Genomic DNA, 23,986 nt, shown 5'->3' on the forward strand with positions numbered 1-23,986 from the left:
GCAAGGACTACTTTCTTCTTTGAGAACAATAAGCCTTAAATCACTGGTGATCTGAAAAAAAAAGCCTAATTAAAACAAGGCTGGCTTCTACAGAGGAGGATTAAGGTCTCTGGAAAAAGTCAGAATTCTGACTTTAATCTGAGAATTCTGGAAAAGAAGAAAAAAACAGTGGCCCTAATCCTCTTCCGTAGCTTTCAGGTCTGGGGGCAGGGAAGAACTGGAAAGTGCAGAACGGGCTGCGGGTGAATTCACAGAAATGCAAGAATTCCTACAGAAGGAAGCTCGAGGGCAAACTCGAGCAGAACAACAGGAGGGATGGGTGGAGTGAAGAAAATCACTGGGTTTAAGGTGACAGATGGACAGCCATCACTGCAGTGGACAGCCTGGAGGGGGTGAAGAGCCATTCATTCAACAGGTTTAGGTTCAGCTCTCTGCTACACACTTGTTTGGGTGCAGTGCAGGAGCGTCTCACAGTGCCGTCTCCAGTCCCGATCATCTCGATGCCTCAGGTCTTCACTACAGGTCATGCCATCTACAGAAACACTCTAATAAATTCTGCAGTGGTTACATGTATTAATTAAGAACAGGGGGAGGAGTGGATGGTTTAGTGAGGTGGTGTGGGAGAAATCACCTGCTTCTGAATGTGAATAAGGGAGCTCTGGGAGGACAGTCCATACCTGAGTGTGTTTTTTCAGGAATGCTGTGTTTGGGACCAATGTCATGTTGAAAAATAAGCTGACATGACAGCATCATGTCAGATGCTTTCCACATGGCATTGCAGGTTGGATCAAAATATGATGGTACCATGACGGCGCCTCCACCATGTTTTACAGATGGCTGTAGACTCACTGTTGGATCTCTCCTGACCAACCATAACAATTTGAACCAAACTTTTTAAATGTGTATTCATCAATCCATCAGACTTGTTGCCACTGATTTTCACCTGGTTCTTCTGTGATTTGGCGTAACTCTGCCTATTGTTTTCGTTTCCTTCCTTAAACTCCTGAGACCCGAACTCTTTCACGCCATGCATTTTTAATTTCTCTTTGCGATTTGGGCTGATTCGGACCCGATGAATGAAAAAACAAAGAATCATCTTTTTACCTGATGTCGTTTCTGGTGATGTTGTGCAAAACTCTTTATTTGTTGTCTGAACACAGCAGCATTTTTCCTGAGTACAAAAACAAAAAGAGAAACAACAGTTGTGCCCCTTTGAGCAATATAGCTCATTTGAGGTGCTGCTAACAGTTGCAGGAAGACGTAACAAAGTAAAAAAAAGTAAAAGATTTCTGAACGTCGCATAAAACATGAAAACTTTCGGTCCAAAGCTGCTACTTCAAAACATGGGAACATATTCACACCTATATGTGTAACATTTTCTATTGTGGTCTAACAACCATGAAATGTGATGTCCACATTTAAGAGGTTAAGAATTCCTTCCTTTTTACCCAGACCATTTCTCTGAGACTTCAGTGAACAGTACACGAGTTTCCGATACTGTTCATCTACTGCAGTTTTTATTTTTTAGGCCTCACACCTTTACTTTTGCCTTATGTTTGTCCACTTGCCACATATTGTTACAACGCACCAGGTCAAGATATGAAAGATGCGTTCTTTTGTAAGCAGCCGATGTCTAAAGAAAACCTCTGAAATGCACCCAGAAAGCATTACAAAACATCATGAAATAAGGATTGGCTCAAGACTTTTTGCACAGTACTGTATATTCAGATTTCTACATTTATTTCATCAGATTTTTACATCAGTAGATAATCACACAGTGAGCTGAGAATGTGTCCGCAGAAATAAAGTGTAGGATATTAGCTCCAGCACTACTCCTGTAACCGAAGGAATCCTCTGGGTGATGTAATTTACAAAGCATGTCTTTCTTTTCATTCCTACACATCGTAGCTAGAACATAATTCAACAGACGACACAGAAGACGTTGGGGATGATGATAACAGTGACTGTGATGATGATAATGAAGAAGAGGCAACAGGAGAGGAAGATGAAGAAGAGAGGTCATTAGCTGGTGATGCTGATGAGGTTTCCACAGTAACCAGAGCCAAGCAGTTGGCTGAGCAGTTGAAGGCTACAGCCCAGAAAGTTCTGCGGGACCTGGGGAGGATCTTGGCGATTAGCCTGCTGGGTCTTGCTGGTGAGATCTTAGTGTTGTTTTTTGTTACTTTTTATTACCCCCTCATCTGTAAAAGGCCGATGGGGTGTTGTCGTCACCCTGCTGTGCGAGCGGGCTACGCGGACACCCAAGTTTGTGGACACGATAACTCGAGAATGAAGGGACGTAGATTTCAAATTGATACCATAGGTGCAGGTACCAGAATAATACTTGCGGCAGTAATACTTACTGCCGCAAGTATTATTATCTTTTTGCCTGTCTCAAATAGCAAGAAAAAAGATTGACAGGAGATTTGGAAAAACAGGGAAAATAAGAATAAATGTCGAAATGCTCAAGAAAGAACTGAAAGCAAAAACGCCGCCGAAATACGACTGATGTCTTTTACATGACGACATTTTGTTTGTTTGCCCAGACAAAAGCTGCAAGTTGGTTTTGCTTCATTGTAACGTAAAAAAATCTAAATTCTAAAGGAAATCCACGTCATCTCATGAAATTCTCGTTCATCAACATAGTCAAACGGTGAAAATCTCCATCATAAATGACCAAATCACCATCTGACTCATGACAAAGATTCATCTGGATTTGCGTAAAAGTTGCTCTTTAAGAAATATTGTGTTTTTCCTTTAAGACACAAAGGAGCATAAAACTTTTATCAGGCCCACTTTGTTTGTACTTCATTTTCTGGACCTTTGTGTGCACTGCATATAAACCTCTGACCTTTTCTTTATAGGGATCACACTGCCATCTGCCTTCTCAGCCATTTACTTCCTGCTTTTCATTGGTATTTGCACTTGGTGGGCATGTCATCTTCCCATCAGCCACCTGGGTTTCAATGCGCTGTGTGTGATGGTGGGCTTCTTCACTGCTGGCCATATGGTGTGTCTGTATTTATACCAGAGTCTGCTGGCCCAGGCCCTGTTCCCCCCACAAAGCCTGTGGGCCAGGTAAGTCTTCATAATAACAGATTATATGCATATGCAGAATTGCAGGGGACAGCGACCCTTAGGTTGCATCATTTCATACCGTGCATGGTTATTCAGCAGATTTCAACAGAAATAGATGCCACATGACCGCAGGCAAAAGTGCTATTTCATCAGTGTTGCAGGACATGTAACCTGGGGGAAAAGAAACTCCAGTTGACATGACGAAACCCCTGGCAGTGCCAGTTTTTGGCCTGATTATTAAAGACCGTGTATACGTCTTGATACAGTTGGGTCAATAATTTATTGCACAAACAGATTTGTAAGAGTGGATTTTACTGTCGAGATATAACTGAAGTGCAGACTTTCTAATCTAAACAAATAAAAATATTTGAATTCGTTGTTTAACAGTTTATTTGGGTTTCAGCTCAACGCTGGTCTCTCTCCGGTGCGGTCGAATCACTTTGAGCCTCACATTTAAAAAGAAATTCCCTGTCGGCCTTTTGTCCAGTTATTTTTGAGCCTCTGATATTTTTGAGCCTCTGTTTAAAGCAGCTTTAATTCCTCAACAGATAATCCAGAATTTGGGTTAAATCCCTTAAATTAGAGCTGAAAGGCCACACTTGGCTCACGATTTACAGATTTACAGAGGAACAAGACAACGTTTTGCCGTTGGTTTTAACATTTGAGTAATAAAGACCCCATCTTTGTGGTGAAGTGACTGTGAGAGGCCAGTATTTAAACACATATAATTCAGCCTACAACAACAAAAATGTCATTTGCTGTGCCTTCATGCCTGTAAACCCTCCTTAATTGTATCAGTACATATATCTGTGGCTATGAAATTTCTCTTTCGGGTCAACTATTCAAGTTTACTGACGAGAAACGAAATGAACGCAGTGTGACTGTGCTGGCATGAGAGGCATGAGTGGAATGAGCCTCCACTGGGATTTACGGTCTCTCTTCTTCTCAGTTTCTTCCTCATGACGTCACGGCCCTCTTGGCAGGTTTCTGTATCGGTATCACTTAGCCAGCTGTTCATCAGTCAGCCTAGTCGACGTTTACCCAGCAAACATACTCCACTGTCATAAAACTGAGTCTGTCTCTTTAGTGAAGCTGACGGGAAAATAGTCAAATGTTGAATGTAGATAATGTAGATGTGTGATTATTATTATTAGTACTTTAAAAGAACTCTTAGCCTTTTTGATATTACTGTGCCATGTCCCAGGTGTCAGCTGATCCTAAGCTTCACACTTTGTTTGATCACGTTGGAACATGTTTGGTATCATCAACATAAAGATGAGTTCAACTCTGAGCTGTGATAAAAAAAATGATTAGAATTGTGATGAAGGCACAGCTATGGAAGCCCGTTTCCGCCACTAAATAAAAACAAAACAGCTAGTATGCATAACTCGAAATTTTGAGTTATTTTCTTGAAATTTAGACTTACTTTTCTCAAAATGTCGAGTTAGCTCTGCCAATCAAAAATATGTGTGAATGAGGTCGCTTTCTTGTTACCCGGAAGCATATGGTGCAGAGGAGCGCGCACTCAAAAACGGATCCCAACAAATTGGCGCTTTGGCGAGTGCGTTTGCTGATAGTAACACCATGTGATTCAGCTAATAACAGGGATTTCATCATTTGTGAAGCCAGGCTGAAAACACTCAGCAATCTGTGCGACTGGATGTAATACTTAGCTTAGCTGTAGCATTTGTAGCTGACGCTTCAGCTTCTGGGTAACGAGGAAATCATGTCAAATTTCGAGTTACTTTGAGTTAATATGTCGGAATTTTGAGTTCTGGATCCTTTTTTTTTAGTGGCGGAAACGGGCTTCCATACACAGCTGTTGCATATGACTGAAGTGTGTCTGTAACGTGGATGGTGACAGAAATAATACGATTCTGTTCCTTCAATTTGTTTACTGCATGTAACACAGGTCATGCAAATCTGTGACCCAACGTACTTGTACTTATTTTCATTAGTGATGAAAGACACGTTTCCAACTTAAAACCCCCAAACAAACAAACAACCCCCCAAAAACGTGTACTAGTGTATCCCACCAAAGATTTGAAAAAGCTTTCTTCTTTTGTCATTCAATTCAAAAAGGTTATTCATTGTTCAGTACACATTTTGAGTTTGTGCTTGTTCAGTGCACACAAACACAATCATAGGAAAGACTGCTCATTGGATTGTTGAGATGATGACTCGCCGAGCCACAGACGCACATTGCTGGAACAAAGCATATCAATGGAAAGTTGACTGGAAGCGAGACTCCTGAGACGACAGTCAAGAAAACCCACCGAGAACCCTGCAGGGAATCTATTGTTGTTGTCAAGAGGAGAGGTCAAGGGTCGGACTCGAACTCCGGCCACTGTGTTCTAACCATGTAGTACGTGGTGGCCGCTCACGCTAAACCAGCACCTGTGAGAAGCTGCGTGCATGATTTTAGTGAGCTGTAAGCTGTAATCATCAAAGTTAAAACAAAAGAACATCTGAAATACTTCCCTTGCAAACTTTACTGAATTGCCTGATGCTAATCGTACTTTAGCATTGTGGCTACGACTCTACATCTTTGCTTTGCTATGTCTATGGTGCCGGATTTTCACTGATCACACCTGATCATAATGTTCTAGATCCTGACACTTGGTCACAACGGTATTAGTAAATCAATTAACACAGGTCTATTCCTCGATTTCTTTCTCTTTTTTTCTGCCTAGACTCTTTGGTCTGAAGGACATCATCATACCAGGAAACTGCACCCTGCCCTATGACCTCAATCTGAACAGCAGTCATGACTGGCCAGTTTATGTCAACCCAGGAATCCTCTTTTTGCTCTATACTACCATAGTGACTGTTCTCAGAACAGGACGTCACGGAGGCTCTAACGCGGTATCTCCTCACTCACTCTTTTTATATTATAACATACAGTGGGGCAAAAAAGTATTTAGTCAGCCACCGATTGTGCAAGTTCCCCCACTTAAAATGATGACAGAGGTCAGTAATTTGCACCAGAGGTACACTTCAACTGTGAGAGCCAGAGATTTTCCTTGTTTGAGGTGACCAAATACTTATTTTCCACCCTGATTTACGAATAAATTCTTTACAAATCCTACCATGTGGATTCATGGATTTTTTCTTCACATTCTGTCTCTCACAGTTGAAGTGTACCTCTGGTGCAAATTACTGACCTCTGTCATCATTTTAGGTGGGGGAACTTGCACAATCGGTGGCTGACTAAATACTTTTTTGCCCCACTGTATCTTTATATTCTCTTAGTACTGAATGTGCCCCCACTGGCTTTTCTTTGATAAAGTATTTAAACATAATGGAAAGCTTTGTTATCGTATCAAATCTCACACACTGAAACAGTGTTTATACAAAAACCCAAACATATTGATATTCAAAATATAAAAACAAACATAATAAAAATAACTCTTTTATTGAAAAGATTTTTTACGTTAGGGAGACGTAGGAGAGCAAAGAGGCCCAGGTGGGTTTAACATGCCACAGACTCTGCAGCTGATGCACTTTTGTAGCTGCCACGTGACTTTTGAAAAACTGTATCTTCTGAAATCTTCTGAGGGCTTCTTCTTTTTCTGCAGGAAAAGCAGCAACAGGAGAAAAGACGCGAGAGGAAAGAAGAGCTGGTGGAATTACAGCCTTGGAATGAACAAAAAGACGACTATGAAGACGACACACAGGTAGATCATTTCTATTGGCTGTACAAAAGGCTCTATTTGGATTTATTGCCTACGGCTGATATTTAAATAGAGATTCTTCTTCTCTTCTGTGTTTTTATATCGTACTAAAGAAATGCTTGTCTATCTTCACTATATATCCAATGCAGTTTCAGTTGTATAGACCCAAAATGACAACAGCAGTCGCCTCAGGGTGCTTTATGTGGTAAGGTGTAAAATATATTGTAATGGAGTTCCACAGGGTTCAGTGCTGGGACCAGTTCAGTTTACATTATGCATGCTTCTCCTAGGCAGTATCATTAGTAGGTATAGCATACATTTTTACTTCTGTGCAGATGACAAACTGAGGTTCTTGTACTTGGCTCCAAAAATTCGTAGAAATACAGTGTCTAACCAGATTGTTACCCTGGATGCCATTACTTTGGCCTCCGCTAACACTGTGGAGTCATTTCTGACCAGGACATGTCCTTGTTAAATCTGGGACTAGTTTCTTCGATTTTTGTACAACATCTCTAAAATTAGAAATACCTTATCTCAGAGTGATGCTTAAAACCCCAGTTCATGCATTTATTACCGTTAGACTGGACTATTGTAATTCATTATTATCAGGATGTCCTAAAAGCCTTCAGTTGATCCAAAATGCTGCAGTAGCCTATCTCCCTGATCAAGCACTGCTAACTTACTTGTGGTTCCTAGGATCAAACTTTCCTTTTTGCTAAAGCATATAGCTGAGGCTGGATCAGGTGACCCTGAATCCTCCCTTAGTTACACTGCAATATGTTAAGGCTACTGGGGGCTTCCCATGATGCACTGGGTGTTTCTTCTTACTCATACCAGTATCGACCGTGCTGCTCTTTGTGCTGACATCCAGATAGGGCTGGAACTATTTAATATTTAAAACTGTCATATACCCTCCACATAAGTACAAATAAACATCTGTGTGTGTGTGTGTGTGTGTGTGTGTGTGTGTGTGTGTGTGTGTGTGTGTGTGTGTGTGTGTGTTCTGTGTTTCAGGTCGTACTCTTGTCTGTACCAACAGAAAGCGGAGGGACTGTGACCGAAGACAGTCAGCCCTATCTCGGTACCAGCTGCTATTTTTCACAGAAATGACTCACCAGTATAAGTCACCCAGTATGAAAGTGTGTCAGAAAAGAATCAAACAGTGGACAGCCGTTATAGGCCTGACTGGAGGACATCGATCTGACAGCCTGAAGTGAATCATTTATGATGTAGCGCACAAAAGTGAACGATATTCTGTGGACATCACTGACTTTTTCAGCTTAATTGAAAAACAACATTTAATGGTCTTTGAGGACGTACACATAGAGTATACTCAAACCAAGAAACGAGTTTTAATGGATGAAAAACATGTCACTTATAAGTACACCCAACAGTTATCTGGGATCAGGGGTCTCAGGTTTGGTGCCAGTGAATATCACCCCCTTATGACCTCAGCCATACATAAATGACCATAAGTCCTGTGACTGAGATACTTGCTTCCTGCAGCTCTAGCATAACTCAGTCTAACACGAAGGACCCCAGACTCAGCCAGAAAGCTGCCATCATGGCAGGTTTACATTTACAACATGCTCACACGAGTGCGCTGGTCCGTGCAGCCAAACAGTGTCTGACTTTTCAGCACGGCTTCACCTCTACGTGTCCACTGAAACAGGAGGCAAAACCACACAATTACTGTCAAAGGTGTGCTGACCAGCCTCCACTGGCACTGCCCCCTGAACCCACCCCTCCCCTGCAGCTGATCCTCAGACCACATCCCGCCACATACCCACGTCCCCCAACTTAGGCAGGGGAGCCATCGAGCTTCTGCTACTTGCCCTTGGTTTAATCCAATGTCATAGAAAAAAGAGCAGTGCCTGAGCGGTTCAGGGGCATGGTATAAGCACCATATTACCTGCCCCGCATCCATCATCCGGCAGTCCAGACGAAAGTGCCCCGGTTACCCACATTTCTAACTTTCCTGCCCTGGCACTTGTGCGGCTCCCGGTGAACGGGATACAGCATCCGTAGCCACCGGGACCTACTGGGAAATGGGACTGGCTGCCTCTTCCCTGCTGGCTGCTTGGGCTCTCGCAGGGACCCTGGTGCTTTCAGGCGATCCTTTACCAGGATTACAGCCTGTTTCTCTCCAGGTGTTTTTGAGTGGCTGCTGCCTGCTCCCGGTGGATCACTGTGAGCTCCACCACCATCGTGGTTAGCACCTCCACCGGTCGAGGCTGTCGCAGGCCTCACACTGATGCACTGGCGAACTCAGGTTTCAGTGACACCCAGATTTTAGGAGCTGGGGATTAAGTCTCTGAACTTCTAATTGGTAGACAACCTGTCCACCTCCTCCACGTCCTCCTCCTGTCCACCTCCTGAGCCACAGCTGCCTCTAGAGCTGTAATATTGTAGTTTCTCGTTTTACCTCAACAAATGGTTGTTGGAGGTCTAACGCAACATTGTGAACAGGAATATGATTCTTTTCTTTAGGTGCAGAGGCGAATGTGGCCTGCAGTGGGAAACGGGGTGAAAGCCCATTCTTCCTGCTGGGAAGAGTGGTCATGCAGCAGAGTTACGTCTGTGCTCTCATAGCAATGATGGTAACCATGAAGTTCTGTTCAGACTCGTTTCAGCAGCAGCGTCACAGACTTTCACACACAGTCACTTTGTGTCCAGGTTTGGAGCATCACATACCACAGCTGGTTAACCTTTGTGCTGCTGCTGTGGGCGTGTCTCATTTGGATCCTGCGTGCGAGGTACTGTTACCACACGTTTGTTACACATCTGTGACAGAACAAGTCAAGCGTCTGCTGCCTGGTTATTGTGTGTAAACATGTTCATTGATACTTCTTAAATATTTGTAAATGTAACACCTGTAACTGTAACACCCTCTAGAGGTTAAAGAACTCAATACTTACTTAATCCTGACGGTGCATCTGTCAGACCCTGATGAAGACTTGGATCGGTCTTAATCAGGTCTGGTTGCTTCCAAGAATGCATTTTTATATAAATTGATCCCAAACAGAGTGCCTCAGCAGCTCCTCTCTGATATATTAAAAAAATCATTGATTGTGGATTTTGCTAATAATAACTGATCATTGAGAAGATTACAGATATTGTAGGGAAAAAATACATCACACAACAATAATTATTAATTGCAGTGTTTTTTAACTGTTGTGCATTTAAACTTGTTTCCCAGTATTTTAATAGTCTGATTGAGTTGGGGGCGGGGTCTGTGTTTTCAGGCGACATGCAGCCACATTGTGCTCGCCATTCATCCTGCTCTACGGCTTGGCTCTGTGCTGTCTGCAGTACGTCTGGGCCATGGAGCTTCAACCTGAGCTGCCCACCACAGTGGGAACCATGAGCCTCGGACAGCTAGGACTGAATAGAACCCAGTACCCCTGCCTCAGACTGGGAGCTATGGTAAGAAGAGAGCATATGTGACATTCAATTCAATTCAATTCAATTTTATTTATATAGCGCCAAATCACAACATAAGTCGCCTCAAGGCACTTCATAGATACAGAGAAAAGCCCAACAATCATATGACCCCCTATGAGCAAGCACTTTGGCAACAGTGGGAAGGAAAAACTCCCTTTTAACAGGAAGAAACCTCCGGCAGAACCAGGCTCAGGGAGGGGCGGCCATCTGCTGCGACCGGTTGGGGTGAGAGAAGGAAGACAGGATAAAAGACATGCTGTGGAAGAGAGACAGAGGTTAATAACAGATATGAGTCAATGCAGAGAGGTCTGTTAACATATAGTGAGTGAGAAAGGTGACTGGAAAGGAAAAACTCAATGCATCATGGGAATCCCCCGGCAGCCTATGTCTATTGCAGCATAACTAAGGGAGGATTCAGGGTCACCTGGTCCAGCCCTAACTATATGCTTTAGCAAAAAGGAAAGTTTGAAGCCTAATCTTGAAAGTAGAGATAGTGTCTGTCTCCTGAATCCAAACTGGAAGCTGGTTCCACAGAAGAGGGGCCTGAAAACTGAAGGCTCTCCCTGATAACGACATGATAACGAAGTTATGAAATTGTGACGGATTGTAACATTCAGCAGGATGTTTACCCATAAATATGTGTTTGGCTTTACTTATTGGTCTGTACAGCTCCTAGAAGGTTAAACTGTCCAGTTCTCACCATGTGCTCTCGAACAACAACAACAATAGCAGAGCTGGTTTCTCAGATCATTTCTACATCAGATACTCACTGTTGTTGGTCAGAGGCTGAATGTGCAAGTACTGCATCTCGTGTTCCTTTAAACCACAGCACGAGGGCCTTCACCGCTAATTCTTAACCTGACTTGATCTAGTAATTATAAAAGTCCACACAGTGAAACAGAATAAAGACACGACTAACAACAGATGAAGGATGAAAACAGCTTCATCACTTTGACAGCAAGTGTGCTGCAAATGCAACACGTGTAACATTAACAGCTTGGACGCTGCAGCTCCGCTTGTGTCTGTTTATTCTACCACAGAAACCTTTGAGCACAGTGATGCACAGAAACACTGCAAACATGAACAAAAACATCAGTGTTGGAGGGAACACAACACAGTAACACAGACAGACGTACTGCTGCTTAGCCAAGAGCCAGCTGTTGGTAAATAAGCTGAAATATGACATTTAGCTTTGAGTTGGATAATATTTCTAATCGAATCTGAAGGCGCTCGAGGGAATCGCCAAACAGTCCGCAGACGTGTCAGCCAGTAGCTTTGGCTGCTTTCTCACCACAGAGCTGACGTTTCATGACTAACCTGGTTTGGTGACTGGACGTTGTGTTGAGCACATTCAGCCCCTCCTTGGGCAAAATACTGAACCCCTTCATTGATCAGAGTGTGACAGAAAATACTTAGGGTATAGACTACAGTGATGTATGAATGTGTGTGTCCGTGCATGAGTGAGGCTGGTAGCAAACAGCACTTTGGAGTCTCAACATTGTTTTCCTTTCAGTGCCCAGCATTGGGCAAAGTAACACGGATCATCCCGTTGTTGTTGTGCAGCTTGGCTCATTTTTGTCTGTTTGGTTACGTTGTGTGTAGTTACTGCACAGTAACTTTGTCTCGTGTGTATTTGGTTTTATTGTTGATTTGCTGGATGCTCAACAATGATGTTTTGCATGAATTTGCAAAGTTGGTTGCGTTTGTACTTTTGTGTATTCTGCGTGTCTTAAAACTGAACTTGTGGTCTTCATGTTCGTCTTCTTTCCCTCTGTCTCTCCAGCTTTTATTTACCTTAACCTTTTGGCTGTTAGTACGTCAGTCAGTGAAGGAAAACTTCAGCAGGAAAAGGAAAATAGCCACACCACTACAGGAAGTCACTACAGGAGGTCAGAATCACACACACAACTTCACACTGACCTGCTGAATAAATGAAATGATTTAGGTTTGTTTTCATATCAGTGATTAGATGTTAAAAATTCTGGTAAAATAAGGTGTACTGTGTTTATCCCAGAGTTGGGAAATTCCTTTATTGCAGTCCTTAATTATTAAGTGAAACACATCAAAAATACAACAAATAGCTCAAATAGGTAGAATCGTACAATGTGACAGAACAAACGTCATAAAAAAGTTAAAAACAAAACATTGATTCAAACTGGATCCTGATAATCAACGATGGATTACCACTAAAAGTAACGGACACACCCCGACATCACAAACACTCCAGTTCCTCTGGCAGTCTGAGTGAGGTCTCGACCATTCAGAATGTTCATTTTCCAGCACTGTGTGTGGGAGGTTATGCATTTCCATCAAGCAGAATACTGCAGTATCTCTCTTAGCTTTTCATGTAGCCGCAGCTCTGCAGCCGTCTCCTCTGACAGGTCCCGTTCAGCCCGTGTGGCAGCAGCGTGGCTCTCCATCGTTACTGTGCTGTACACCTAACCTCGGTTTCTTCCCAACGTCTCGTCCTTATTAGACGAGGAGGCTGGTAATGAATCTGTGCTGAAGGTTCTGGGAGGCATGGTGATGAGCTGCTATGCCAAATACTGGATCTATGTCTGTGGAGGGATGTTCATCATGGTGTCCTTTGCTGGAAAACTTGTTGCATACAAGATCATCTACATGCTGCTGTTCCTGCTCTGCATGTGCCTTTATCAGGTATGCACACATGTCGTAGACATCATCATGCCAAATAAATGGCTTCTGGCCCTTTTGTGTTAAACTGTGTTAAAACGCCTCCTCGAATGTTTCGTATGTCATAATAAGTAATTTTAAAAATCTCTTTTAACTCGTAACTTGTTCCTATTTTTCAGGTTTACTATTCTCTGTGGAGGCGCCTGCTGAAGCTCTTCTGGTGGCTCGTTGTGGCCTACACCATGCTTGTGCTGATTTCCATCTACACTTACCAGTTTGAAGACTTCCCTGGATACTGGAGGAACTTGACTGGTTTCACAGAAGTACAGTACGTGCTTTAACTAAAGCTTTTTTAATCCTGTCTGCACCGTTTACCTGCCTGTGTACAGATTTACAGCAATAAGAGCAATAAGAACATTTATTATTATTATTGTATTATATACATATATATGTATATTAGAGGTGTGGCATGTCAGTATTCATGCTGTTCAATCAGCACATTGACATGCCACACCTGTGAGCTGGGATGGATTAGCTCAGCGAAGGAGACGTTCTCACTAACACAGATTTAGACAGATTTGTGGACAACATATGGAAGTGATGGATCTTTAGTGTAGTAGAAAATGTTTCAGAGCTTTGAGTTCAGCTCATGAAAAACGGGAGCAAAAACAAAAGATTATATTTTTATTCAGTGTAACTCAGTTTTTGTTTATACAGCACCAAATCACTACAGCAGTCGCCTAAAGGTGCTTATAGTATATAAAACATTATACATGCATGTGTTTCATATAAATATATTTGATAACTTTTTATTTTCTTTAGCTGAGATAATTGAGCCTTTCAGTTAAATAAAACGTGTGAATTTTGATCTTATGTACTGTATATAATAAATAAGCATGAAATCCAGAAAGCTAAACAACATGAGGTGGTTTGTTTACGAGCACGATCTAAGTCAAAGTTGTAATTGATACGTGCTTAAATTTACACAAAATGTCAGAGATCATGAAACATTATTGGTAAAAATGTTTCATGATCTCTGGGGCGTGTTGGGCCATTTTTGACACAAAACAGAAGAAACAAAACTTTCTGTCCACGTCGCTCTCTCTGTCACTCCCAAAACTTTACCCTCTTCCTAAGCAAGCACAGCTCATGATTTCTTATTGGTCGATATGCTACATTTTTCCACCAATAGGAAAGGGCTGGCATTTCTTTTCTTCTTTTTTTTGCACTGTACTTAGAAAACACTTTTTCCCCGAAACGTGACGATAGTATTCAGCAAACCCTCTAACACGCACCCTCATTCCACTTCCAGAGTGTAGCAATCAACCACAACCTGTGCCGAAATCTGAAATGCCCACGGTGTTGCTCTGTCATCCTCAGGCTGGCAGCGATCGGCCTGGAGACCTTTGCTCTGTCTGAACTCTTCACTAGCATTCTGATCCCCGGCTTCTTCCTGCTGGCCTGTATCCTACAGCTGCACTACTTTCACAAGCCGTTCATGAGAATCACTGACCTGGAGCAGATCACGCCCATACACAGGTAACACCTCCTGCTGCTGCTCATGACATGTAACAGCAGAATGTCTTTGCTTTTCTTCATAGTACAGTGTTCATACTGTTGTCGGACGCTGTCACGTCTTAAGAAGCTACCCAAGTTCGTTTTTACGTCCTGTGTGGAGTTGCTGGGCTGGAACGGTTAAACATTTGAACCTGGTTTTAAATATTTAGAAAATGTAGAAATGATCAGAGGACCCACAAACAGCTTCGTTGTCCCTGAAATAAGTTTCTCATTCAGTTGTTGGTCACGCTTGGTTTTTACATGGAGTGACACCCACCACCACCTGTGTTGCGTTAGAAAGAAAGGTGATGTTTGTGCTTTGGTCTAATCTTCTCAGAAAAAAGCGCAGCGGCAGGGCAGACCAGACTGGCTCTGCTGATGTGCAAACGAACCATGACGAGGACCTTGTTGCAAACACTGATGATGACTCTGAAGATGAAGGTAAAACAAAACCTTCAGGTTTCTTATAATTATGTAAAAGTTGCTTTCTAATATCATATAGAACTATGAGGCTGTTACATCTGAAGAGACAGCAACCGACTGCTAATTGATCATCGGGTTTATTAAGCTGTTTGTCCTTGAATGGGTCACTGGTCCCATTCATTCTGTCTTACTGGTGTTGATGTTCCAGAGCTTCTCGTCATTAGCTCCTCTCTCTTACTCGCAGCGGTCCTGAGGTTTGAGATTACACTGTGTGCCTGTCCAAGAGAATCAAATCCTAAACATTCCCATTAAATCAGAGGACTGAGCAGGCAGACTGGATGCACTGGAAATATACCTTTTAATTTAAGAAGTCATCCCAGTCAGACTCACAGATGTTTGTCTGATTTCTTCATTAGTGGAGCTGATGCCTAGTAAATGGGGTCTGGTGATGGACAGGTTACTGGATCTTTCCAGAAGATTCTCTGACATTCTCACCACAATTCAAGAGTTTCTCTGGAGGCTTCTGGAGCGTCACATCCTCAAGATGGTGGCCTTCTTCGCTGTATGGGTCGCCCTCGAAGAGGTACGGCAACGACTGACGCATCAAGTTATTGTGTTGTATCTTTATTTTGAACATGTTACAACAACAACACAGAAAAAAGAGACAAACAAACAAAGGAAAACAAAACAGTAATAATTATAAATCACCTGCATGTTTAAAAAGCAGCAGGATGAGCTTATTTAATCCCGCCCCTGCTCTTCTTCCTGTTTATGGCCTATCATCATTACAAATATACTGAGACATACATAAGCATGCTTGTGCAGCCGCACACACTCTTATACACACATCCCTGTAGTGGGCGATCCACCCGGTCCAGCCCTCCCTCCTCTCTGTACAACTGGTTCATGCTGGGACGTTGCTCCGGTTCTTCAGTCCACTCAGAGAGGCAAACACCTCGTAGTGTTGGACGGATACAGGGATGTTTGAATTCCCACATGCATTATCCAAGCATGATGAGGAATATTCACCCAGCTGCACAAACTGTTTCCTGTCAGTAAATCCTTTTTCACTCGGCCCCTGATCCCATACTGCTCCAGTTTATTAATAACATGTCGTGATTGATTGCATCAAATGCCTTCTAGTTATCGAGGAATAATCCGGCTGCATACTGTTTCTGATCTATAGCATTTATGATCTCCTCGATTTATTCGATTAACGGCAGTGATGATGTTTTGATCTGAGGCCACACTGACTGTCAGAGTCAGTTCTGTTTCTCTGAGATTAGATATTAGCTGTCACTGTCCCATATCCTGAATGTAGAGCCACAGCGGCCTGTAAAAGTTAGCAGTGAACTCACCAACAAGGAGACATTACTTGGCTTCAAAAGGCGTCATTCAGCATTTCATACAAAACCCTCGCGCTGGTCTCAAATCTAAGAGGACCATTTATGCTCGAGTTCACAGTTCAGACCTGTACTGAGATGTCACGCGTGTCAGACGTTTATCTGGGCTAAGACTCGGCTAAACTTCTGAACACAAACCCAAATTTTCCATAAGCTCCCAAAAAACACACATCCAGCTGCTACACACATGTGACCTTGTTGTTAGTGGTTCATGTAACCGAAACGACAAAATGTTTGCTACACGGTCTGTACATGCGTTCCCACATGCACGCACAGCACACCTACACTCAGTAATGCAGCTGATCTTTAGAGAAGCATATTTGCAGGTGAATCTCACATTTTTAATAACAGATAAAGTTTATCTGTCAGGAAGATCAAAGTGACAGCAGGAGCTTCTAAATGCTTAACACTGCATAGGGAAGTCAGCTCGTTATATGACGTTGGTGATGATGACGGTGAGAAAGACAACGACAACAAATGTTAAGAAACTGTCCCGATTAGGGGAACGCATACCTGTTAAAGTGCTGTCTCTCTCTGTCTGTAGCCATCCGTGATGAATCTGGTCCTGGTTGTCCTCTGGTCTCTGGCGATGCCTTATGACCGTTTCAGATCCATGGCGTCCTGCCTGTCCACAGTTTGGGTGTGCGTCATCATTGTGTGCAAGATGTTGTACCAGCTCAGTGTTGTTGACCCTGACGACTACTCCCGTAACTGTACCATGGTAAGACTCTGCTTTACTGCAGGCGTGCAAAGCCAGTAGGAGAGAAGCCGCTGCATGGTTTGGTTAATACCTGAGACGAGCATGCGTTTGTGCTGAGCCTGTGTTTATGCAGTCAGTTCAAGAAACCAAAAAGAAAGTGGCCGGGGTCACAGACTGGGCTGAAAATGAGCTGAAAGTCTGGTTATGTTCCCAACTGTGAACATCTCAGTAGTGTTTTATAAATCCGGTGAGATCAGAATAATAATTTTATTACTAATAATATTAGAGAACTTCTTGTTGTTTGACTGCTCTTGTAGAATAATCATTATCAGCACTGGAGTGAGAAAGTGTTTGTGATCCATCTTTTCTTCTACAGCCTCTTGCAAATGAAACCAACCTGTTACCAGAGGAAATGAAAAACTCTTCCTTGTATAAGGAACCAGTGGATCCCGCCAAATGGTTTGGCATTAGGAAAGATGCTACAGCACTCGGATACAGCAAGGTATATTCATTTCACTTCAAATAATGCAGATGAATTAAAGGTGTAGTATAAACACTAATAATGGCATTTAAGTCAAAGCCACTTGGCTCTGTGATGTGTTAGACAGCAGTGTGACCCGCGTCGCACTCTCAGAGTGAGGCCTTTGTTTCTCTTTGTTGAACTTGTACTGTCCAGCAGGATCGTGGTCATTGTACCTGCAGGGTGTCAGCAGCCCGGTGCACAGCTTCTGTGCACTTCTATCACTTACTTCATTAACACAGGTAGCTCAGAATCTAAGATGAGTAATGCTTTGTGTTTCTCTGCACATGGTACATGTCAGCTGTTGCTCATACACTCAGGCTTTAAAGGAGGAGTCACCCACTTCTCTGTGGATAAATCCTTCGCTGCACCTGCGTCCTAGTCCTCAAGTCCTCAGAGTTCCTGGCAATTTCTAACAAAAGACTTCAACCTTGTATTTAATATAAACATATGTGTGCTTCTTCAGAGAGAAACATTTGCATTTCCCCTTTGATAGATTTTGTTAGCGCCCTCATGTTTGAGCCACACATTTGAATTGCTGTCGGTAGAATCTTCATAATTCGTTTTTTACCAGTTTGTGCCTGAGAGTTGCACCTCTGCGTGCAGGCGAGTCCACCCGAGCTTAAAGCTTTACATATCACATTTGAGGTTTATTACAGTCAGCGGTGGCATGAATGCATTGTAGCAGATTGCATGCAGGTGGCTGTTTAATCAAAAGGAATTGCAGACACACGTACACATGTACAATTAGATGTTCTGTTTTACTCTGTGCATCTTACAGTGTACGTGGTTTGCACCCAACTGTTATGAAATTTTGGTGAAAGCCTAATCTGATTGTTTCCTAATGCTTTTTTGCAGAACCATTTAATTGTGCTGATGTTGTTGGTTTTTGAGGCAACAGTGTATCGACACCAGGCTCACCATTACCGACAACTCCAGCGTTCCCCGCCCGTCATCCCGGCGCTCTTTCCTGGCGCCACAAGAGACACTTCAGACCAGGGCCTCATATCCTGCTTCAAGTATCTGCTTAACTACACTTTCTACAAATTTGGATTAGAGGTAGTTAAGAAAAGAATCTCTTACTGCACAAATGTGGGCTTTGGATCAGAGTATATCAGTGACAGCTGTGCATTTTGCAGGGAATCCTTTCTATTGTATACTGTAATATTTGTTTTATTTTATTCTAAAGAAGATAAGTTAAATATAGCGTTCCAGCGCATCAGTGTCGTTTTTAGCCTTAATTTTTAAATATCTGCTCTTTTTTAAAGATTTGCTTCCTGATGACTGTGAATGTGATTGGACAGAGGATGAATTTTTTAGTGATAATCCACGGCTGTTGGTTAGTAGCAATCTTAGTGAGGCGGAGGCGGGCAGCTATTGCAAGGATCTGGCCAAAATACTGTCTCTTCCTGTCCATCATCATGATCTACCAGTATCTGCTGTGTGTGGGCATACCGCCAGCTCTCTGCATAGGTGAGTTTTAAAAGCCTTCGATTTTAAAATAAATTAGATGTCAGAAATGTGTAATACATGAATAAAGTATATTCTTGCATATTTCCACACTAGATAAATATTAGTAATACAATATGTATGTTTTATTATGATAAATCTGTGGATGAAGATGCTCACGTTGCATCTTTTTGTTGCATCTTTGCCCATATCAAATCATCCAACTTATTTTGAGACGATGGAATCAGGAGTTGTAGACCTAACAGTCTCCACATGTGTGACTACTTCTCACATGTCTGAAAGAGAGCCCACACATGCCAAGAAGCAATCCACCCTGAACCAGCAGCGTTTAATAGATGTCTTTGGAGATGCTCAATCTTTCTCCGATCGTTCTCTCAGGATTGCAGATTCACCCAGTGAACAAATCCAACAATACGTCCATGTCTTCTACAAAACCAAGCACTGTGTGCTCTATTCACTTCCCATTAGCTCGTATCCCTGGATAACGACTTTGTGGTTTATATCAATGGATGCAGTGCCGTATCTTTACATTTATAACGGTAATTATTTAGGAAGCACTGTGCTGTTCTTGAAAACAAGACTGCATGATGATAAGCATCTTGAAGTACGTTGATTTGGCACTATATAAAAAAATGTAATTGTATATGTTAATAATGAATGTTAATAACAGTTCAGCCTCCAACCTAAAAGCCTAACAGAAAAGAGCTTTACTGGCCCATGTACAGTTTTATTACGCTGCAAAAAAGCTTTTATTTTGAAATATTTCAGTTTTATTATTATCTACTTCAGCCTTAAAATAAATTGGGTCTCATACACCCCATGTCCCCCTTTAGATGCAGCCCTGCTGGTTGCAGATATTGCTGGTTCTGTGCGCTTCCTCAGGTGGGGGCTCCCAGTTTGCACTGGAATTGTTTGCAGCAGAGTCTGACTTGGTGGGAAGGAGAATTAGCAGTCTTAGGACAGGGGTGGGCAATCTCAGTCCACGAGGGCCGGTGTCCCTGCAGGTTTTAGATGTGTCCTTGAACCAACACAGCTGATTTAAATGGCTAAATTAGCTCCTCAACATGTCCTGAAGTTCTCCAGAGGCCTGGTAACGAACTAATCATGTGATTCAGGTGTGTTGACCCAGGGTGAGATCTAAAACCTGCAGCATTTCTCTGTAGTTTACCATCTGTGCCCTTCATTAGAATAGCAAGTGAAAAGTTTTAGCTCGAGGCCTGAGATTGCCCACCCCTGCCTTAGGACCATGGTCCTCAGACTGGGAGGTGCATCATCCATGATGCAGACACTGTAGCAGTCCAGTCCAAACAGAGCTGAGCATAAAACCAGGCTGATCTCTGTCCCTACACTCACCTATGGTCATGAGCTCTGGGTAATGACTACATTAATGAGACTGTGTATACAGGCTTTGGAAATTATATCTCTCTCAAGGGTGGATGGGCTCAGTCTTAGAGGTAGGGTGAATCATTCGGGAGGGTACTTAAAGTAGAGTCACTACTCCTCCACATGGAAAGGTTGTGGTGGTTCCTTCATCTGATTGGGATGGTTTCTGGGAGCCTCCTGGATGTAGTTTTCCAGGAATGTCCTACCAGGAGCAAACCCCCCCCAAACAAAAACCCAGGACACACTGGAGAGATTATGTCGCCTGGCTGACCTGAGAGCACATTGGTGTTCCCGCTGATGAGGGGCGGTCTGGGCTTTTCTGCTGTACAGCCCGGATGAACAGTAGTGGATGGATGTGCTGTTTGTCTGAATTAGCTGAGGCCGCTCGTATTTCAGCTAGTAGTTTTATAGATGTGTGGAATGTCTGAGAAATGCAGGCGTGTGCAGACTGTCTCCATTTCACTTGTTTTATTTAAATTATGGCCGATTACAAAAGGTCGGTCTTATGTGCCAGTCGGGCACTTTTCAGAGAGGATGTTTACACATGTTTCTATAAATACTACTGTATGTCTCTGCTTTTGTGTGTGCTTGTTGTAGACTACCCATGGAGATGGAAGAGTCCAGTGTTGATGAACTCAGCTCTCATTAAATGGATCTATCTGCCTGATTTTTATACTGTTCCAAACTCCAGAAATCTCATAGGTTAGTCTGTGTGCTTGGTCACTCCATCCATGAGTGAACAAAGCAAACCTTTGTGTCACTGCCACTCCCACAGTGTGGAGTGTGCATATTCTAATGGAGTACACTTCAGAGTTTGTATGGATTATTATTGGAAATTGTCACAAAAGAGCAGTTTTTATTACACTAAAAGGCATATTTGTGCTGGTTATGTTTGTCGTCTCACAGTTGTTCCAATAACTTCTGCATATTGTTAATGTTTATGACTCTATTTACACAATTGTGTGTTAATATAATAATATATGTAGACAAATTCTGCTCTTTATAGTATAAAATCCAGAGCGCTCCGTAGAACAAGTACATTTGACTGTAATGTGTAGTCAGAGTTCACAGTTAACATATTGTCATATATAGTCCAAGGAGCTTGCAAAGAAAAGCGTCTGGACTTCTTTAAGTTACTTGAAGACGTTTCACCTCTCATCAGAGAAGCTTCTTCAGTTCTAAGGTCAAATGGTGGAGAGTCCCAGATTTAAACCCAGTGGGAGTTTCCCCCCACAGAGGGACGAAAGGATAAAGGACACTCTTTCGAGGATGCCAATGTTCACATTTTGGACAGAGAGGACAGATGGTTTGAAAGAGGAGTGAAAGAAGCATCTATGTCCACTGTGAGCGACCATCTTTGAACAGAGGCGGGGCTTACGACACCAACTCTCTGCCATCTATAATCCAGTTTTGAGATCCTTCCCAGACGCCTTAACGCCCACTCACATCCTGGGCCAGCTGACCTCAGGAATTCGCATGATAAGGTGGGGCCAGGTTTCACAATGAACACACCCGAAACTCTGGCTGATTGGGACCCACACCCAGTTTCCCACCTTGGCTCAGGCGATTAGAGGATCATCAGGGGTCCTTTTGTCCCTCTGTGGGGGGAAACTCCCACTAGGTTTATATCTGGGACTCTCCACCATCTGACCTTAGAACTGAAGAAGCTTCTCGGATGAAGGTGAAACGTCTTCAAGCAACTTAAAGAAGTCCAGACGCTTTTCTTTGCAAGCTCCTTGGACTTCACAGACGTTGTCATGTATAGTTTTGTGTGTATTCCAGTTACTAAGAATTCAGTGCTGCAGGTGAAAATCATTGCGTTATGTTGTGTGCGCCCACAGCGGACTTTGTGCTGCTGATGTGTGCATCTCAGCAGTGGAAGGTGTTTGAGTGTGAGCACGTGGAGGAGTGGATGGTTCTCGCAGGAGAGAACACAGATGAACCAGAACCAATGGAAGGTCGATTGTTCAACCCTGCACCTAATTTCATGAATTGCAGGTAAATATCATAAAGTCTATACGTCTATATTTTCAGTCATTTCAAATTTAACCTGCTTTGGGTGATTGGAGTGATGACACAAACAGCTTGACAGCGTGGGAAAGTGGGAGTGATAAAGCTTAGATTTAGCTGTCAGCTCCCAGCAGTGGACAGATGTGAGGCCATAGAGCGTGCTTATTGAACTCTAAGCTTCATTTATGCAAACACTGTTTCAGGGAAGGAAAATAACCACATGGAGCTGAGTTCATATTGTAGATACTGTATAGAAACAACAGAAATCCCAGTGAAATCACTTATTTGTGCAATTTAAAGCCAATGAGATCAATGATCAATATTGAGATAGTATTGGAGAAAATGGAGCCCCCTTGTGGGCTCAGGTGGTAGAGCAGATCATCCACTAACTGGAAGGTTGGTGGTTCAATCCCTGGCTGCGCCTGTCTGCATGCCAGATATCCTTCAGCAAGATGCAAACCGCAGGCTGCTCTTCGATGCATCCATCACAGTATGAATGTGTGTGAATGAGGCATGATGCATGAAGCCCTTTAAGTTAGTTAGTTAGTAGAAAGTTACAAGATGAGAAGCAGTCCATTCACCCTTAGAACAGAAATTGTGTAGAGGGTCAGCCCAGTACCACAGCAAACTGTGTGACAGAGCAGCCACAGTTTTGTTAGTTAGGAGCAAATTAGAAAAAAAGGGGATAATCTTGGAAAACGAAAAGGTAAAGTTTTTATTTATTTCCTTCCACATTTCCCCATATTTGCAAAATACTATTATTATTATCCGTTCATCCACCCGTTCTCTTTCGCGTATGCTTATTGGGGGGGCAGCTAGCCTATCCCAGCCATCGTATGGTGAGAGTGGAAATTGTGGACTTGACGTATGTAACAGTATGAATAACTTTGCTTTTGACATTTTGTGATGAAAGCTTTAATGTGATGTTGTAAAAGGACACTTAATCCTTACTTTAACTCTCTGACAGATGGCCTCACACATTACCTTCATGATTTTCTAGCACATGGAAGAAGTGGTTGTAAGACTGACCTGCCTGTTCTCGATCTAAATCTAAAGAAAAAATGGATTTTACTCATAGTTTGTCTTGCTCTCCTTCTCCATCTCACTACAGGAGCAGCTCTGTCATTCAAATATGTATTTTATGATTTGTTTTCTCCTTTTCCTCTTGTAGGAGTTACCTGGACATGGCGAAGGTTTTGGTGTTTCGCCACTTCTTCTGGTTTGTGTTGTCGGTGGTCTTTATCACAGGGTCGACTCGCATATCTGTGTTTGGACTGGGCTACCTGCTTGCTTGCTTCTTTTTTCTGTTGTTTGGAACGCAGCTATTGGGCAAACCATCCAGAACTCGCCTCAACCTGTGGGACTGTCTCATCATCTATAATGTGGCAGTCATCATATCTAAAAATCTCTTGTCTGTGAGTATAACATCTATAGTTTGATGATGAAATATATTTTATGTTTACATCCACAGCTAAGCAACAATGTGTTGTCCTGCCTCACGTATGTTGATGATATCACAAGGCTAACCTTGTTTGGCCTTGTTTGAAAAATAATTTACTCTTACCAAAAAACAACATTAAAAAAAATAAGCAAACTGTCGATGTGATGTCCAGGGACCGCCTGGCTCCTCCCCCACCACATGGCAGTGGTTTGCTGTAAAAGTCAGCTGCTAAAGCAGGGGTGGGCAATC

The 23,986-nt window shown here is 42.7% G+C and overlaps 1 protein-coding gene across 3 annotated transcripts in view; it reads left to right on the forward strand.

Moving 5' to 3' along the window:
* The window catches only part of piezo1 (piezo type mechanosensitive ion channel component 1 (Er blood group)), an 80,554-nt gene that overhangs the window by 23,535 nt on the left and 33,033 nt on the right, over window positions 1-23,986 (forward strand). For all 3 annotated transcript variants that reach the window (XM_005749839.1, XM_005749840.1, XM_005749841.1), the window contains exons 5-25: window positions 1,909-2,155; window positions 2,865-3,078; window positions 5,772-5,943; window positions 6,657-6,755; window positions 7,767-7,833; window positions 9,243-9,352; window positions 9,429-9,508; window positions 9,998-10,178; window positions 11,980-12,085; window positions 12,673-12,854; window positions 13,010-13,158; window positions 14,211-14,369; window positions 14,725-14,828; window positions 15,227-15,393; window positions 16,758-16,934; window positions 17,290-17,415; window positions 18,292-18,492; window positions 18,702-18,906; window positions 20,884-20,988; window positions 22,128-22,284; window positions 23,468-23,711. In XM_005749839.1, the coding sequence (XP_005749896.1) occupies window positions 1,909-2,155; window positions 2,865-3,078; window positions 5,772-5,943; window positions 6,657-6,755; window positions 7,767-7,833; window positions 9,243-9,352; window positions 9,429-9,508; window positions 9,998-10,178; window positions 11,980-12,085; window positions 12,673-12,854; window positions 13,010-13,158; window positions 14,211-14,369; window positions 14,725-14,828; window positions 15,227-15,393; window positions 16,758-16,934; window positions 17,290-17,415; window positions 18,292-18,492; window positions 18,702-18,906; window positions 20,884-20,988; window positions 22,128-22,284; window positions 23,468-23,711 (3,252 nt within the window). The remainder of the gene's footprint in view (window positions 1-1,908; window positions 2,156-2,864; window positions 3,079-5,771; window positions 5,944-6,656; window positions 6,756-7,766; window positions 7,834-9,242; window positions 9,353-9,428; window positions 9,509-9,997; window positions 10,179-11,979; window positions 12,086-12,672; window positions 12,855-13,009; window positions 13,159-14,210; window positions 14,370-14,724; window positions 14,829-15,226; window positions 15,394-16,757; window positions 16,935-17,289; window positions 17,416-18,291; window positions 18,493-18,701; window positions 18,907-20,883; window positions 20,989-22,127; window positions 22,285-23,467; window positions 23,712-23,986) is intronic.

This window comes from Pundamilia nyererei, unplaced genomic scaffold (genome assembly GCF_000239375.1).
Source record: "Pundamilia nyererei isolate P.nyererei 1_Seehausen unplaced genomic scaffold, PunNye1.0 scaffold00256, whole genome shotgun sequence".
Classification (NCBI taxonomy): Eukaryota; Metazoa; Chordata; class Actinopteri; order Cichliformes; family Cichlidae; genus Pundamilia; species Pundamilia nyererei.